Here is an 18,448-nt window from a genome sequence, read left to right as displayed (position 1 = left end):
CGCCTCGTTGCCGACCGGGGACCGAAGTTTCTCGGCTTCCGCCCGCGCGGCGACGGCGGGCGATCGCCGGACGTTGCCGCCGCGGATCTGGGACGCCCTGACCCGCCGGAAAGGTCACGGGTAGCGGCCGGGACGGGGCGACAGAGACTGACAGCCGCCGGAGAGGTTGTCCAATCGATGAGTCCGTCGCCAAACGGCGCCGGTGCTTGGGCCGGCGACGGGGTGTGCTGGCGCACCCGACCCGCGCCATCCCGGCCGCTCCGCCGCCGCGGTTGGCGGCAGCAGCGCGCTGGCGGGGCTCCAGGGAGCGGCGGTGGACTCGGCGGGGATCGATAGGGCCGCCGCGTGACCTCGGCCCAGCCGGTCAGCTGGGGCGGCCGGCCCCCGGTGCGGACACAGGCCAGGGGACAGAGGACAGATGGCACAGAACATACGGAGCAGAGACCAGACGGCAAAGGACACACGAGGCAGAGACCAGACGGCACAGGACGCACAGGACGGAGAGCACAGGACACAAGGGGTAGAGAGCTCGCGACACACGGGGCAGACAGCACAGGACGCACGGGGCAGAGAGTACAGGACACATGGGGCGGAGAGTACAGGACACAAGGGGTAGAGAGCTCGCGACACACGGGGCAGAGAGTACAGGACACATGGGACGGAGAGCACAGGACACAAGGGGTAGAGAGCTCGCGACACACAGGGCAGAGAGTGCAGGACACATGGGGCGGAGACTATAGGGCACATGGGGCAGAGAGCTCACGACACACGGGGCAGACAGCACAGGACGCACGGGGCAGAGAGTACAGGACACATGGGGCGGAGAGCGGACGGCAAAGGACGCACGGCAGAGAAGGAACGGCACAGGACACGCGGGGCAAAGATCACAGGACACGTGGGGCAATGAGCACAAAACGCATCTGGCAAAGATCACAGGACTCAGCGGGCAGAGAGCACAGGACGCGCGGGGCGGATAACGGACGGCGCAGGACACACGGGGCAGAGAACGGGCGGCGCAGGACACACGGGGCAAATACAGGACGGCGCGGAACACACGGGGCAGAGAACGGACGGCACATGGCACACGGGGCAAAGAAGGGATCATTTGTGAAGCGGGGCAGGGGTACGTTGTTTCATCCTTCCATTAGTCCACGCACATTCTCAGAACAAGCCCTTCATCATATTGGTATGAGTGCGCCATTTTCCTGAGTGTGTAGAGCCAACGACCTTTTTTTCGGTGCAATTTGCAGAGCATCCCATTACTTACCGGGATCGCTCCGTCGTCGATCCCCCGTAATGCTCCAGTCGCCATTAACGTACCGAGCTGTCTCCAGCTGCACCAGCGACGAGCTGTGGCCGCCGTCTGTCAGCCGAATTCACTGCGACTGAGCTGTGGCCGCCGCTGCTGACTTCTGGGATATGGTCGCTGGTTGCTGCTGCCGTGCTGTGGCCGGTATGCCTGAGCCGTGGCCGAGCTCCGAGCTGTGGTTGCAGTCTCTGGGCTGCATCCAGCGCTGCTGCCGTGCTGAGGCCGGTATGCCTGAGCTGTGGCCGAGCTCCGAGCTGTGGCTGCAGTCTCTGGGCTGCATCCAGCTCTGCTGCCGTGCTGTGGCCGGCGTGGCTGAGCCGTAGCCGTGCCCCGAGTTGTGGCTGCAGTCTCGGGGCTGCATCCAGCGCTGCTGCCGTGCTGTGGCCGGTATGTCTGAGCCGTAGCCGTGCCCCGAGTTGTGGCTGCAGTCTCTGGACTGCATGCAGCGACCGCTGACGCTGAGCCGCGGCTGCCGTTTCTGACCTGGACCACCGTGGCTGAGTGGTGGCCGCCGTGCTGAAGGGTCGGCACGGCGTCGGAGCTGGAGCCGCTGTGCTCGACCTCCGGCGACCGTCCCTGAGCTCCAGCTGCTGCACTTGGGCTGGGACCACCGCACCTGAACTGAGACTGCGCTGTTTGTGCTGTGGGGACTGTCCCGTGACCGCTGTTCCTTAGCAGTGACCGCTGACCCTGAGGTGTGACCGCTGTTCCTTGCTGTGACCGCTGTTCCTGGGGTGTGACTGCTGTCCCTGAGGTGTGACCACCGTTCCTTGGCTGTAGCCGCTGTCCCTGAGGTGTGACCACTGTTTCTTGGCTGTGGCCGCTGTCCCTGAGCTGTGACCGCTGTGTCTTGGCTGTGACCGCTGGTCGTGAGTTGTGACCACTAATCCTGGGCAGTGACAGATGTTCGTGAGCTGTGACCACTGTTCCTTGCTGTGACCGCTGTGCCTTGGCTGTGACCTCGTTCGTGACTTGTGACCACAGTGCTTGAGATGTGGCGCCTGCTCCTGAGCTGTAACCGTTGTTCTGGGTCTATGATCGTTTTGTCTGAGCAGTAACTTCCGTGCCCGAGACAAGGTTGTTAAGAGTGGAGCCCAGCCCAGTGAGTTTGAAGGTGTTTGGGTTGCTAATTTAGATCAAAACCCGTATTGAGTTTTTGATTAATGCTGTAAGTGCGTTAATAACAGGACAGCAACTCAGTCATTACAGATCGCCGAGGCCCGTTGTGATTGACCAGCCATATCAACATTGACATGTTAGCACGGTTCACACCTGGGTTTTTGTTGTTTTTTCTCCTCAGTTTTTGCTTTCTTTTAGTCAGAGTGAATACTATTACTGATATTTGTTGGAATCGTTGGCAAGAGCCAAGGTAGATTTTGTGGTACAAAATTGATTAATGCTAGTCATGGGCTAAAAAGTGTTTCCCAGCAGACGGCCATTTTTGGCTAGTTGTAGTTGATGAATGAACGACTCGAACATACCCTGAACAATAACTCGAGACTACATATTTCAAACTTGGCAAGCTGGGCATTTGCAAACTGCTGACGACGTTTACGTGCGCTGCACTCGGCATCGTCGCTCGGCCCGGGGGGGGGGGGGGGGGGGGCGGGGGCCGGGGGCCGGGGCCTGCTCGCCCGCTGGTCTGTGCTGCAGGCCGGTCGTTGCACTGCACCGGTAGTTATGTAAAGGACACTTGGAAAAGCACCAATGCCATTCCATGCAGCGTCAAGTTGATATATATTGGTGTCATGAGGATATAGATTACGTAGCCGCAGTGATCGTATTCCGCTTTACGAGTACACCATGCAATAATCTAAATTCCTGGCATTCAGTGAAACTGGTACAAAATCACCGACGCGTTGGCAGAGTTTTACAACGGGGAGATACTCTGTTCACGTTTTGTAAGGCGTGTTCATTTGTCGATTTTGTGATCTCGTAAATTACGAAAATGTTTTTATTTTGTGATGTACAGTGTGGCTGGCAAGAAGGCGCGCACAGTGTAGATCACATTCACTTTGTGATCTACACTGTGCTCTTTGAACAGGTGGTCGCTTGGTATCTTTGAGGTGACTTGGAATAAGGTGATGCTGAACATTGCTAAAAATGTTGCAGGTTCGTGTGAAGGTAATCAAAAAATCGCAGTCAGTAGCTGCGCACGTTCTTTTGGTACCTAGGTGATTGTCGTGCCTTTGGTTAGCAATACAGCACCAAATTTGGCATGTTTTTTTTTTTGTAACTTAAACGTCACCACCGAAGAGACATAGCGGAAACCCCGAAACTTAACACAAATCCTGATTGCAGCAAAACACTAAGATGCGCAGAAAACTGCAAGTCTCAAAACTCAGTAGAAAATGGATTCTTGCAAGAACTAAGGCTTTGGGTTAATCGATCATAAACCCTCGGCGCTTGGCGGTCCTGAGTTTGCCAACCCCAGCCCTGGTAATGGCACGTCAGATCGTGAGGTGCCAAAGCGAAGTCGAGCCTACTGTGCCTGACGTAAGCGCTGTTGCAGACCACGCACGCGAAGTTCCTGAAGTCACTACACGCTGAGCAGCTGAGCCGGGTGCAGGCCAAGAACCAGCAGGAGTGTGACCTGCTCGAGGACATCAGGTGAGCGAGAGACCCGCCGCGCCGGCTCCGGGGGCTCGGGGGGGGGGGCGGCAGAGCCCAGGCGCAGCGGCTACCGCGTCTCTCAGCCCGGCAGCGGGAGTGTGACCTGTTCGAGGACATCAGGTGAGCGAGAGACTCGCCGCGCCGGCTCCGGGGGTTCGGGGGACGGCCGAGCCCAGGCGCAGCGGCTACCGCATCTGTCAGCCCGGCTGCGGGAGGCGGGAGGGGTGCACTGGCGCGCCGCTGCTGTCCCGCTCCTGTCAGTGGAGAGGCGCCATCGTGAGCTGTGCGTCACATGTGTGGAACGTCTGGTTCCGCCGTCTTCACCGCTCTGGCGAGCTGCCTTCCCAGTCTCTGTGCGACAGCCGGTCCCAGTGACCGTGACAGTTGATACGTTGATCGCCGAAGGCCTCGCCACATATCGAACTTAGCTTTGGCACGGCTGTCACGTCGCTCTGAGATAGAGCTGATCACCGGGTGTGTGGCAGCCGGCACCCGCGCAGCTGGGTCGGAATGATAGAGAGCGTCACATCCACAGGAACTTCACGAAACAGAGGGCCGCCGTCGAGAAGTCGTATGCTGAGGTGAGGAATGCATGTGCTTCGGTGGCGTTTTTGGAGTGCTATTTATGGTGACGCCGCCCAGCCTTCCCACTGATCCCTGCGTTGTTCATCACACGCGTCATCACGCACGACGGAGACGGCCCGACGTTTGTGACCTTTGCTGCGACGCTCACGTAAACGCCGAATCAGCACCTCACCATCGCTGGGATGTGGAGAGGCCCCCACCCCGCCGACGCAGCGCGTCGCCGGAGCAGCCCCGCTCTGCGGCAGAGTGTCTGCGGGCGGCAGTGGCACGGCCGTGCTGCGCCCGCTCGCCCACTGACTGGCCGGCGTCCGGCAGGCGCTACTCAAGATCTCCTCCGCCTACCTGCACAAGAAGATCCCGCAGCTGCCCGAGATCCCCGGCGAGGGCGCCGAACAATGGTCAGTGGGGGAGAGCGCCGCGCTCGACGTGGAACGGCGCTGTGTCGTGTACCGCGTGCGCTTGAAGCACCGTGAAGATCTCCATTAGACGGCAGCCGCGTGTCGTAACCGTGGTATCCGGTCTTTCTGGTGCGGAGGCCCGATATTGGGCTCGCGAAGACTTCCCACCTTGCTCTTGGATTAGATAGCATGAACGATAACATATCTATTGACCTCTGCGAGTATTAAGATGACTGTCATGAACACTTGAGTTGGACGACGTTTCAGCAGATACGGGCACGACTTAAATGTGCGTTATGCCAATGAAAATTTCAATTAAGTGCTCAGACGTACAAGATGTAGTGAGAGTTGTTCACGTTCCCCTAGTGCACACACGAAAACTCCAGAATCGTATGTGTTTTTCGTTGTCCGACCCTATAAGCTCTGTCGACACACGCGTGCGTTCATCCCCTTCCCGAGGATGTTCTTGCGTTCATTTTACGATGTTCCTACGATGCGTGCGATTGATCTACCGTCTCGTTCGTCGCCCGTAAGTAGGCCGGAGTAAAGCCATCGATTTCCGATCGGTCTAGCGTTGTGCTCGCCCCAGCGGTGTCCCGGTCCAGACGTCGCCACGTGGCTCAGGCGTGGTGTCCCCCGCCCGGGCAGAGGGTGGCCCCCAGATCCACCCGTCGCCCGGCCCTCCGCCGGGCCATCCCTTTATCGATGCCCCCCCCCCCCCGCCCCGCTCGCCGTCGTCCCGTAGTCTCACCTGATATTGGCAGGTGTCTGCGCGCCGCCGGCTGACGCTGCTGAAATGAAACAGCGTTCCGAGTCAACGCATTTAGTGCCGACAGCGCCGATTCGATTAGCCTGATGTGATCAGGGGCGGCGTGGCTCCACCGTCGCCCGGCGCCGGCTCAGATTTGCCAGATTTGGCCGCCGCGGCCCGAGCTGGCCGTGGCATTACATGTGCCGGGGTTGCGGCCGGTGCTGACCCGTCGGGGCGGGGCCGGTCGGGTGACGTCATCCCCCAGGCGGTGGCCGCCGCCCGGGTGGACCTGGGGTCCGCCCGGCGCTCCCCGCCTGCCGTGACGTCATCCCCAGGCAGCGGCTGCCGCCCGGCTCCGACCTGGGTGGACCCAATGTCGGCTCGGCGCTCCCCCGCCCGCCTTGGCGTCATCCCCCAGGCGGTGGCCGCCACCCGGCTCCGGCCTGGGTGGACCTCCGGTCTGCCCGGCGCTCCCCCGCCCGCCGTGGCCTCGCCTCCCCTCACAAATCGATGCCATCGCGTCCCTGCATCGGGTATTCATCGCTGAGATCGACCTGCGCGTCCGTTGGTCGGCCCCTGCGGTTGGCGGTCCTGGGCGGGCGTGCTTGGCGTCACCCTGACCCGAACCCGAACCCCGGCCCCAGGAACGTGTTTACCGTGTGGCGCACGCTGCTGGACGAGACGGAGAAGCTGGCCAAGGCGCGCATGGCCGCTGTCGAGGTGTTCCAGCAGCGCATCACCGACGAGGCCAAGACCGTGCGCACCAGCAAAGTGCAGACGTCCAAGAAGGTGAGGCGAGCCGCCGCCTGGCCAGTGGGTGTGGTGAGGTCCGGGTTCTTGTGGGCAGTCGGAGTGTCCACGTGATGATGGGAAGGACCTGTCGCCTGTCGATGTGGTTTTGGACTCATGTGAGTGAGTCATTGGGGCTTTACGGCGCACTCAAGCTGCTGAGGCTGTAAAGTGTCGCCCGCCTCTCACCCTGGCAGGGATGGCGGGCACCGCGGGAAATCGAAACCTGCGCCTCTGGCTTCCCAGACGCGGAGTGGTTAACGCGGACGCGTTAACCACCTCGACTCGTGTTGCGTGCGTTAATGTTTGTATAGCAGTAGCGGTCAATATTGTGTGCTGTGGTGACTCACTTTCCCTGCCAGCCAGTCTTTCAGCGTTGCGCTAAACTCTGATATGGCCGGGCGAAATGGCGGGATCCAAGTCTGCATGCAAAACAATACAATTTAGCGCCTGTGAGTGCGTTTGAAGCCGGATCTGGAGATGTCATCACGCGAGATTCCATTCACCGAAATGCACTAGAGCGCAGGCGATTGGAAGCAGTTGTAGATAGTGAAGAATCTGGGTAATAACCTTCAAGCTACGAGTCGCTGGATCGCATCGCTCACCGCACAGGTGGTTCAGATAAAGGAAATTGGATCATTACGAGTACAATTTGGTCTGTCGCCGTACCCACGGGGAAAAAGGGGCAGTTTGACGGTCCATAATACGGTCCATACGGTCCACGGTGGCATAATCGGCGCTCTCAATACGGGACGCGGCTGGGATCCACGTTCAATGTCACCATCACGCTTACTACAGTTTCCTTGCGGTTATTTCGGTTGGCTTTCTCTCGATAATTTGTTCGCAGTTTAACATAAGTGTAATGCTAAGAACATTTACATGCGGAACATGTGATAGCCGTGAGCGGAATAAGATTTGCGATGGCATTTACATCGGAGTGGCCGCTTTGGAATTCAGCTAAAATGCGTTGCCATGGTAAGCACTAAACCAAGTGCATGTGACATTGATTGCGCCAACAATGCGACTGTGGCGAGTCCTGCAGAATTATGTTGACTGATAACGCTTCAAGGGTTCTGAAAGACTATCCTGGTGCGGAGCGCGCCGTCTGTTCGTAGCCGCTGGATCGTTGGTGATGTCTCCGCCCACGTCTGTCGGCCGCGCTCCCCGCCCTGGCGACTGCCGGTTATGGCGGCGCGGCTGGCGTTACTGGCTCGCCGGCGGGCACATCTGTGGCCGGGGCTCCCTCCGGTGTCTGCGCCGCCGCCTGCTGTTCCGCGTGTCTAGTGCTCCGCGCGCGGGCCCAGCGCCGCTGACCAGTCCCGCCGCCCCGGCCGCAGTGTCTGGAGCAGCTGCAGGCCATCCAGAAGGAGCTGCAGGGCTGCGTTCAGGAGCTGGACAACTGTAAGAAGCGCTACCTGGATGACGAGCACGTGGCGCACGACGTGCGGGACCGCGCCCAGCAGGCCGAGGAGAAGTGAGTGACGCGCGCCGGCGGCCACCGGCGACCTTGGGTCCTCCGCTGGCCGGCCTGAGGTGGGCTGGGGTATCCCCGCGGGACAGGGTCGGCGCAGGAGCTTCGCCGACGTTTGTCGGAACTCATGATGTAGTTCGGCAAGGAGGACCTGATCTTTTACCTTTTCACCAGCGTGTCCACATTTCGTGTAAGCGGAATATGGAAGGCCACGTTTTTTTGGATGCAAGAAGGGCGGCATTTTGGAGCGGGTGTCAATGTTTTGCAACGAAAAGGTGGCTTTAGTTGCTGACCTACGCATTGCACATGTACGCATGTCTGCAAAGTAGCGCGTTTGGGGAGCCGGGTCTCGCGTGCCTGTCACGATAGTGTGTCGCGCCCACCGCCGGGGCGTGTAGACTGTGCCGCCGGGCATTGGGCGGAGCTACGCGTCTCTGTGACGTCGACAAACTGAGGCGGCGCGATCGGAGCGACTGTCGCGTGCATTCGTGACGTAGTGATGAGGATCGCGTCCGAAGCATGCGCAGCCGACTTCCCCCGTGAGGAATCTTTTTACTACACATAGTTTTGAAAAATCTGCCGCATGTATCAACGTCCAAAGGAATGTGATCAGTCAACCACAGTCATGCAGCTGAACCCAATTCAAGCTGCCCTGGCCCTATTTCGAACGCGGCAAAACAGCGTTTGGCTGCTGCCATCAGGTTTCGACCCGTTCCCAAATGTCCTGGGCGTGCTTCATATGTCAAGGGTTGGCACGGCGCTGTAGCCTGCATAGTTTGCCTAGTTGTTAACAGTTCGCGCTTATTTCTTGTGACAGTTCGCCTCGTGCAGTGCATTAAACAGGCCCGGACGAGTCCTCGTATCCGGTTGTTTTGCTCTGCATGCGTCGCCGCGCGTGCGGGGGCAGAGCGCCACCGCTGGGTCCCTGGCAGGGCCCGGTGGCGGCTCGGTGGAGGGGGGGGGGGGGGGGTCGCTGCCGGTCTCGAACTCGCCGCTCACTGCCTGTGTTCCCCGCGCCGCTTTGTCGCAGAGGCCGGCGTAGTTGGTAGGTGCCTCTTGGTCTGTGGCCCTGCTCGTCCGTCTGTCGGTGTGCCGCCGTCCGAGGCCCGCAACGCGCAGCTGGCTGGTCACTGTTGCCTCGCAGGAGGCGCTGGCGAGCACCTGGCGCCGCCCGGCCGTCAGACTCTGTGTTGCTGACGCGCTGAAGGCTGGCCGGGGTGTTGTGCTCGCGTGCCCGCCGTCGGGTCGGGCCGGCGCTGCTCCGCGTTGTCGGCCGTGCTCCCGACGACCGCCCTGCCTGACCTGCCGTCCACGCGCCCTGCGTTGCCGCTTTGCGTGTAGCACGGCTGTTTCCCGCACGCGCCGGCAGCGGCCGCCTCGCCGCCGGGGTCGGCCGGCGGCCACCTCTCTTCCGGCGCCGGCCGCCTCGGTGCCTCGCCGCCGGGATCGGCCGGCGGCCGCCTCGCTGCCTCGCTGCCGGGGCCGGCCGGCGGTCGTCTCGCTGCCGGGGCCGGTCGCCTCGCTGCCGGGGCCGGCCGGTGCGTGGCCTGTCCGGGCTGTCGCTGGCTGTGTCCGGCGCCGTGCGGAGCTCGCCGGGGCCCGGTGGAGGCGGACCTCGGCGCCTGCGGGGCCCGGCTGTGGCGCCCTCGCCGAGCCGGGCGCTGAGCGGGGCGAGCGAGGCCGGCGGCGGCGCCGGCGGCGGTGGCGGTCCGACAGGCCCGGCCAGCGGCACACGACTGACGCCGTACCGGGCTTGGTCGTGCCGCTGCGTACCGAACGCATGGTCTGGGAGTGGGCTTGCCATCGCGGGCGGCGGCTCCGTCGTGCTTACGTAGTGCCGTGCGTGATTTGCCGTGTGTTCCCGTGATGGCCAGACGAGAAGAGTGCGGGAGGTCTCTGTTCGCTAATACGCCGGTGCTGGGGCCGCCGGTCGATCCTCATAAGCGGCTGGTTAGCAGCTGCCCGTCGGGAAGGGGAAGGCCAGCGGAAGACATCGGGAATGGATTAGCTGAGGTGGTGGCGGTGATTGTGTCAGTAGATGTGCCAGAAGAATGAGGGCCACGCGGGGTCTCATCGTGCCTGCCGATATGTCTGCGCCCTGCCCTGCCGTGCCGATCCAGCCGACTGCGTGCAGGGATTCTGTATTTTTACCATTCGCTCGCGTTTTGTCCGTAGGCTGAAGAAGAAGAAGGGCTTCTTCACTTCACTCTCGTCGCTACAAAAGAACAGCGCTAAGGTGAGTGGCGGCACTGCGTGTGACGCGGGCGATGGTTCGCGGCGTGTCACCGGCGGGGCGGACGCGGCACGCGTTTTTGTGTGCCGCCGTGTCCGATGGTGTCAGCCGGAGTGCTGCAGCCGTCGCTGGGAACCGGTGTGGAAAGTACGTCCTCAGTTTCAGTGACAGATCCCGGACCGGAAGGTCATTGGCTTGTGATGTGTTATTGGCTTGGCCCCTGGTTGGATCGGCTTGAGGAAGGTGGTGTTTGCGTAGGCTATTAGAGAAATTGCAGAGTAGAAGACCATAGTCTGGGTTGGGACAGTCGGTAGGAGACAGTTCTATGTCTTCTGATGACTGAGTGGTCGACGCTGTAGCAGAGGAGACTGGGCGGACACCAAGCTGACTGGCCGGCAGGAATATGGTGGGACATATGCAATGACACGCAAAAAAGAAACAGCATAAGGTATCCCGCACACTCAAACGTAAACGGTCCGGTGGACCCATCAAATGTCCCGACCGCTATCCCGCGGGCCATGGGACGCCCTCTCCCCAGTCACACAGAGCCAGACGCCCCCGCTGGCCGTCCGCCGGCGGCGTCCCCGGCACGGTCGGCGGCCTCGGCGTGGCCCGCCCCCTGCGACGCCGCTCGCCGCGCCGGGCTGCTGAGCGTTGCTGGGCTGCTCTGGCCGGAGCGGACCGCCGGCGCGAGCCGCGTCGCGCCGGGACCGATCGCGGCCGGGGCGAGCGCGGCCGCGATCGGAGCCGCGCGCTCCCCAATATCGACCGGGCGGCCGACTCTCCGCGGCGGCGGCTGATCACGGCGGTACGCCTCCGCCGGCATCGATCAGGCTGCAAGCGGCAGCGAACGAGGGTGGGCCCACCCTGATAGACCGGGCTAGACCCTGGTGGGCCCTGACGGAAGCTGACAGACCCCGACAGATCCTGACGGACCCCGACAGGTCCTGGCGGCCCGTGACAGACCCGGGTGGACGCTGACGGACACTGACGGGCCCGCACAAACGCTGACGGACGCTGACGGGCCCGCACAAACGCTGACGGACGCTGGCGGACGCTGACGGGCCCGCACAAACGCTGACGGACGCTGACGCGCCCGCACAAACGCTGGCGGACGCTGACGGGCCCGCACAAACGCTGGCGGACGCTGGCGGACGCTGACCGGCCCGCACAAACGCTGGCGGACGCTGGTGGACGCTGACGGGCCCGCACAAACGCTGACGGACGCTGACGGGCCCGCACAAACGCTGACGGACCCGGATGGACGCTGACTGACTCGGACTGGCGAACTGATGGGCCGTTGCCATCTGACTGGCACTGTCTCTCGCGAGTAGGGGGACGGGGACAGGCGATACCGCTCCGCTGACTGATGAGAAGGTCGTGAGCGGATGAGAGCGCTGGGCAGGTAATTGGATACGTGCTACCTGATTGCGGCGGGAAAGCTGAGGCTGCTGCAGTCGTCCATCGTGTGAGTACCAATGTATCAGACGGCTGGTTGAGACTGTTCGGCCTCCAGCTTGAGCCTGCAGGACGGTAGGCCGCGTTTCTGAGTGATATAGCTTGTTGCGTGCGCCGGGAACCCACCAACCAAGTTGTCCCGTCCAGTTGAACGGATAATTTTGCCTGCGCACTTTCGCCAGACAAGACTGCGGAGGCTTATGTGCCACCTAATAATGCACTTGGCACTTCCTGCCAGGATGAGAGGCAGGCGACGCCATATATCCTCATGAGTTGAGTCCGTCGTAAAACCCCAAGGGTGACGTGCGTGCTGCAGCACGGCCGCCCCAGCCCTGGCTGACTATCGTGACTCGATGGTCAGTTATCAGCTGACGTTTTAATGCCAGTCGAGCCAGACGACACGCCCGCCCTGGGCCTCGTGCCCAGTACGGCTGGATAACGTGTCCAGCATATTTCCCTTGATCTTTTCTCTTTCCCCAACCGGACCGTCTCGCGCTGGGCGTTTGTCTCCCGGTAATAGGTAGGTAGAGTCTTCAGCGTTGTTTCTGGAGAATCGCTGGGACTCTGGCGGCAGTCATTGCCTCTCGACGCCGATGTTTGCCGCTTGGGACTGGGGCTCTTAAGTTTAGTGTTCTGGTCGTCCAACTTACAAGTGACTGAAATAAACTGCGCTCGCAGGCAAGAGCATATGGCAAGCATTGTTTGTCGAGCACCTTGCGTTCATGAAGGCTCCAGGTAAGGCTAAGTCAGTTCGCGTGTGTGAGCGACATATCCTTACCGAATTCTTCATTCCGGTGGCGCCAAACTTCCAAGACGATCTTTTGAAACGCCAGGTGATTCGATTCCTGTATGTGCATGCCTGAGGCTGTCATTACGACTGCCCTTAGCGCAGGAAAGCCTGGTCTGAGCCCCGCCCACAGCGACGGCTCCGTGAGTGGATTGGTCCTGGCCAGGCTTTTGTCGAGCTCCGCTAAAAGCCCGGCATTGCGTCGCTGCTCCGGAAGGCAGACGAGCGGAACGGCCAACGCTTTTGAGCCAGAAATGCTATATATATATATATATATATATATATATATATATATATATATATATATATATATATACTAGAAATATTGCGTGCGTCGTAGCGTTGCATGGTTGGTAATGTATGTGCGGGCAAACTGCAGATTGTGTGACCGTGGCCGCATGCTGCCAGCTGGGCATTTCGTGGGGTGGGTGGGGAAGTCGCTACGTTTGCCTTCTGTGAGCACGTGCTTTTGAGTAAGCGTGGCCTTTGATGGTGGTAGATTGCGTGATAGCTGACATGGAACTATTAAAAAACTTCTTAAAGTGAAAACCCTTAAGATCTAAAACCTCTCAATTAAACTATAAACCATGCCTTCAGGTAAATATGCAACTGAGCTGGGAGAAAAGGTTGGTTCGTGTGAGCTGCGGCTGATTAGGTGGCAACGGACTGGCTGGCACAGATTGTTTGGGGATTTCACTAGCTGGTATGAACCAAATATAATGGATTTCACGTGCAGAAGAAGGTGCGGGAGAAGGAGCTATGAACCCCCACTTCCTGAGGACGTTGGGCATGAGCCCGATAGTAATGAGCCCGATAGTAATGCGTGGCAAGGATCGACTTCAGAGTTGGCGACGGCGTTATTTTTCATTTTGTAGGCGATGCACGTGTCGGTCTGCTGCATTGCTGTTGGTATTGCCATTGGTAATTGGTGATCGCCTCTAATGTTGCAAAGATAAGTTGAGCAATCCGGGCATACCCAAGGTAACAAAAAACTGAAGCAATGGATTGTCGACCCTCCTGGAAAGACGTAATTTGTGAATGGGATGCGGGTGAACCTGAATGGAATATTTACTGGATGGCGCGATGATCTCACTGAAAAAACTTAACCTATAAATGCGCGACCACTTCATCTTTTGTCGAAAGGCGTGGTCTTGTCCGAAATGGAGTTGCGTCACCTGTTACCCACGGATTGCCAATGGGACGAATCCCTGTGTTTCTCTGACGACTGGTACGTGTTCTGTCCTGTACAGCTACCCGCTTCTGTTCATCTCTGGACCTAGGCTGCCAAGTCCGGGCCGATGACCGGCCCGGCTCCACGGCGTGCCCCGCCGCTGGTAATAACAGGCCCAGCCGCATGACTTGAGCTGTCGCCAGTGACGCTTATCGTTCCGCTGACGCCTCCACGAGTCCGGGAGGGTTACAGAGGCTCGGCTGGTGCTCGGCTTCCGGTCCGTGCGAGCCAGCCGGTGCCGGTGCCGGTGCCGGTGCCGGTGCAGGCCGTGACGCGTCCCGCTGTCCGGCCAGCTGTCGGCCAAGAAGGACCAGGTGGAGGAGCGCTCCACGTCCGCCCGCAACGAGTACCTGCTGCAGCTGGCGTCGGCCAGCGCTCACCAGCGACGCTACCACCACCACGACCTGCAGCATCTGCTGAGGGTGAGGCGCCGCCAGCGGCGCTGACGGCGCGCGGTGTCGGGCGATTGCGGCCGTTGCGCCACCAGCCCACGGGACGCAAAGTTACGCGAGGTGTGCTGAGCTCCCCGAACTGCATTGTGAGATCGGTGGGTGCAAACAGCGTCGCAAAGATGTCGTGGGATGTGCTGAGGAGTTACGTGCGGGGCAGTTGCCTGTGGTATCGAGCCTCGGTGTCGCAGCTCCCTCGTGAGCGTTTGGTTCGGTTGGATGGAAGAGGGAGCATCACCTGACTGCGGGAATCACGCCGTGTTTGAGCGCTGCCGTGGCATGCGGAGCGCAGGGTCCGCCTCGGTGTGACCGCACGGCGTGCCAGACCAGGGCCGGCGTGAGGTCGAGGCCCTCTCGCCCCCCCCCCCCCCCCCTCGCCGTCCGGCACGCTGACGGCAACGGCCGCTCCGGCAGACGATGGAGGGCGACACGTACGAGAAGATCGCCGAGTACCTGACGCTGATTGGCCGCACCGAGCTGCTCACCTGTTCCGCCGAGCAGGCCTCCTTCACCAAAGTGCGCGACCAGGCGCAGGCGGTACGTGCGGCGGCGGACGCGGACCGGGACGGGCTGGACAGGGCGCTGGAGTGCCCCGGCGAGAGAGGCGGGCTGGCTGGCTGAACGCTGGCTGCTCGGAGTCCGTCCCGGCTCGCCAGGCTGACCTCGGCTCGGCCGTGAAGCGGTGCCGCGTGTTTAGCTCCACTGGCAGCGGTGCAGCGGAACCGAAGGCGGTCGCGCATGTGGCGAGGAGCGCCCGGTTCATGCTGTCCGCCTCATCCTGAATGAGTGTAACCCAGCTCACTCCGGGTAATAACAGCTGTTGTAGTGTATAGAGTCTATGAATTCGGTCATTGCAACAGGCAGAGACTGGTGGTCAAAGTTGCCACTCAGTTCAGGATCCGAATGGGACGCGTTGTCGGCATCTTCACCGAACCCGATGCTGTTTGTAAACGATGGGCTTGCAGACGCAGGTTGTACGGGGTGCCTTGTTGCACATCGCGCGTTGTGCCTTCTTGCAGGCACGAGGTGCGGGCTGTGCATTACTGTGCATCCGGCACCACTAATATCAAATCATGACTGATTTCCAATGTCTTAGGGTTATGCTACATGTAAGGCGCATTGAATATCTAATTTGTTTGTCAGCCGATGTTTCCACAGTTCTTTATTATTTGCCTTTCTCAGCACCGGTTTTGATCTGGGACTGCCATCAAACAGCGACTTAATTCATCATCGCTCTTAGCGATCCCCAGAAGAAATGGCCCACTACCAAATAGTGTTGCGTTGGAAATCCGCCTGGCCATATCCCCTGGTAAATGATCTTGTGGCCATTCTTATCTGAGGCCATGGTCTGTGAAAAACGGCCAGGTTTCCGACAGGCATAGGTTTTTCCGACGTTGGTATACGGAAACCGACTCCTCCGCGCATTGCGGGCTGGTTGTTGTGTGGCTAGAGCCACCCAGCTAAAGCTCTCATCATGACGTGGCCCGTTTCCTCTCCGTAGCGCGGCAGCCCACCGCTCCCCGGCCGCGCTTGTGGCTTCTCGCCGGAGGGCTGTGCCAGACAGGGAGGCAATTTGTTGCGCTGCCCGGAAATCCACCGCCGACGTCTCTCGGGGCGGCCTTCCCTGGAGTCCGCGAGTTCGACCCAAGCCCTGTCTGAGATTGTTCTCGGAAGGCCGTCCGTTTCGTGTTGGTCTGAGCCTTGCGAGGATGTCGGGCTTGACAATGTCAAAGCCTTATGGAGGGCAAACCCGTTTGCCTGTAAGCCTGCAAAGCTCTGTCTGTTTGCATGGTTTTCTGAGCCAGGTCAGACCGCGACGGACGCTTGCTGGAGTGCGATCAAGTCAAGCGTCCAACTTCGAATGGCGGATGCACGCGTGCTGGACTTCATTCCGCGCATCGTTGTCATGCTCCTCCACCTCACATTATACTCTAGCTTGTTTCACCCGCCACCCTATCAGCATCAGTATCTGGCGTCGATTAGTGAAGTCCAGGGCGCCCGGTCCCCCCCCCCCCCCTCCCCTTCCTGGGATAGGTCAACTTGGCGTCGGCTCGGTGCAGCTCACCTCCATGCCTGCTGCAGATCCGGACGCAGTACAACATCGACTGCTACCACCGGCTGTACCCGGTGATCGCGCAAGACGTGGTGCTCGATTTTGAGCCCTGCGAGGGCGACTCGGTGGGTATGAGTGCGCACTGCCCCCTCCCGACGCCCTCCTCCCAACGCCCTGATAGCCCCGACGCACGGTAGCGTCGGTGTTTCCGAAGTGATATCTGCCTCGCCTCGGTGTCACCTTTTCTCGCGGTCTCTTCCGCATCGGTTCGTTTGTGTGTCACTGACAAGTGCACAGCTACTTGCCGTTCCGGGCAAAGTCCAGGTTATCGTCGCGTATGATGCTGCTTGTGAGACCTTTTTTGGCTGCATTTTCTCCGCGGGTGGAGGACCCACGGGTGCCCAAGCCCCACCGTGAGAGCCTATGCCAGCCCACCGGGGCGAGTCTCGTGCTGAGCGGCCGTGCCAGGCCTGTGTAACCCCGCGGTCCACCGTTGACGCTGGCCGACACTGGCCTCCCGCCCGCCAGGTGGACCGGGTGAAGATGGACCACAACTGCACCGGCTGGCTGGAGGAGGAGGCCATCAAGTGGACGTCGCGCCTCGCCAAGGAGACCAAGTCGCTGCGCGAGAGCCAGAAGCGGTTGCAGCAGCTGCAGAGTCTGAAGGACCGCGGCGAGAAGGTGGGTCTGGGGGCGTGGCACCCGCGCCCGCCCGGCTCCCGGGTCCGGCTGGCGGTGCCCCAGCCCGGCCCGGCTGGCTGGGTGGCTCGCCGAGGCTGGGGACAGGCTGCGCTGGGGAGGGCATGTCCGATGCCCTGGAGCCAGGAAAACACGGCGAGCCGCAAGACGGCGCGTCTGGGCGGCTCAGGAAGGAGCATCGCTACGCGAAGGAAGCGGCCGATTGTTTTGTGTGTGCGGCTTCCTTTCCCCAGACATTCGAGCCTGGAGAGGCCTGTTAGGAGGACCGGTCTTGGCACTGCAGCTGGTCTTATTAGCTGAAGCACACAGCTCAGCTCGGCTAGTCGACCCCAATGACGTGCAGCGTTCTCAGACTAGAGCGATTCAGTAACAGTGTTGTATTCTGATCAGCAGCTTGTGAGAACCGCGACCTCCAATTCGCATGCTGTGGTTAGTACGCCCGCGGTATACAGATGCGACAATTCAATCACGCGGGTGCGCGTGACGTCCCGGATCCCCGCTGTCACGCCTATCGAGCCGCCCGCGAACCGCCATACATCTCGCTGCCGCCGTCCGACGCTGACCCGTTCCCGGAAAGCGGACTGGCGGCGGCGCGCGGCACCGCGATACAACCCAGCGTCGACCGGCTCCCGGGCCGGCCCGTGTTCGGGGAACGAACGGCGCCGGTGGCCGTCGACCGGGCCGGCGTTATTAGGCCCGCGGGCCGCCCCGGTCAGCGGTGCGCTGGACAGCAAACTTAGTGAGCGCTGCGATTATTGCCGGCCGGCCGCAGGCGACTTGAGTTAGATTCGTTTTCTGCATTGCCTCCTGGCGCTTTGAACAAATTTGCGCTATTTTTAGCGGCGCGGACGGTTGGGGGAGTCGACGGGGCCCTCTGGCCCGGTTGTCGTGGGCTGCCGGCGCGAGTCTCCGGCTGCAGCGCTATATCCGGAGGCTGCGTGGGAGGTGCTCAGCTGCTGACCGATCGGGCGCGAGTGCTAATGCGACGAGCGGTGCTGTGTGAACAGCAAGGGGGACATCTGTAAGCACGGTGATACAATGGTGTCTGTTGGCCGTCGTGTGGTGAGCGAGTGAGACACGTGTCCTGCCCGGCGCAGCTGTGTGGGCCGTTGGTCTCGAGCGCCGCCGCCGCCCGCTGTCGGGCACCGGTGTCGACACGTGTGCGTGCCCGCTCTGACCGCTGTGGCGGCGGCGCTGGACGAGCCCGACCCGGCCCGGCCCGGCCCGTCCACTGACGCGACCGTGGGCCCTCTCGTCCGACAGTCGGACCCGGCCGACCCGGCCGGCATGGACATCGACATGCGGATAGACGAGGCCAAGAACAACTTCCGCTGGTCAGAGGTAGGTGGGCAGCATCTGCTGCTGTCGCTCCCGTCGACGGAAATTGCAGGATTCCAGACCTTTCAGTGGGCGGAATTTGTGATTATGGGGCGTGATATTGGTGTAGGAGAATGGGCTGATGTATGACCAGTGATGCATTCGTAGCAAGTCTGTAAAAACGTGGCGAATGCTTTGCGAATGTTGATGTGAATACCTTTGCACTTGACTTCCCTGTAACGCTATGGACGGGGGGGGGGGGGCGCCTAAGTGGAGCTGCCGGTGCGTGTTACTCACCCAATAGG

General features: G+C 60.8%; 1 protein-coding gene across 1 annotated transcript in view; it reads left to right on the top strand.

Annotated features, from left to right (window-relative positions):
* LOC119091478 (uncharacterized) overlaps nt 1–18,448 on the top strand; it is a 73,132-nt gene that overhangs the window by 29,290 nt on the left and 25,394 nt on the right. Inside the window, exons 30-40 of the mRNA XM_037214279.1 lie at nt 3,822–3,919; nt 4,458–4,503; nt 4,823–4,905; nt 6,301–6,445; nt 7,783–7,919; nt 10,092–10,152; nt 13,919–14,047; nt 14,489–14,611; nt 16,157–16,252; nt 16,656–16,808; nt 18,090–18,167. Coding sequence (XP_037070174.1) covers nt 3,822–3,919; nt 4,458–4,503; nt 4,823–4,905; nt 6,301–6,445; nt 7,783–7,919; nt 10,092–10,152; nt 13,919–14,047; nt 14,489–14,611; nt 16,157–16,252; nt 16,656–16,808; nt 18,090–18,167 — 1,149 coding nt within the window. The remainder of the gene's footprint in view (nt 1–3,821; nt 3,920–4,457; nt 4,504–4,822; nt 4,906–6,300; nt 6,446–7,782; nt 7,920–10,091; nt 10,153–13,918; nt 14,048–14,488; nt 14,612–16,156; nt 16,253–16,655; nt 16,809–18,089; nt 18,168–18,448) is intronic.

Source organism: Pollicipes pollicipes, unplaced genomic scaffold (genome assembly GCF_011947565.3).
Source record: "Pollicipes pollicipes isolate AB1234 unplaced genomic scaffold, Ppol_2.1 Scaffold_3447;HRSCAF=4054_pilon_pilon_pilon, whole genome shotgun sequence".
In the NCBI taxonomy this organism is placed as follows: domain Eukaryota; kingdom Metazoa; phylum Arthropoda; class Thecostraca; order Pollicipedomorpha; family Pollicipedidae; genus Pollicipes; species Pollicipes pollicipes.
This window is presented reverse-complemented; position numbering and strand designations above follow the sequence as displayed.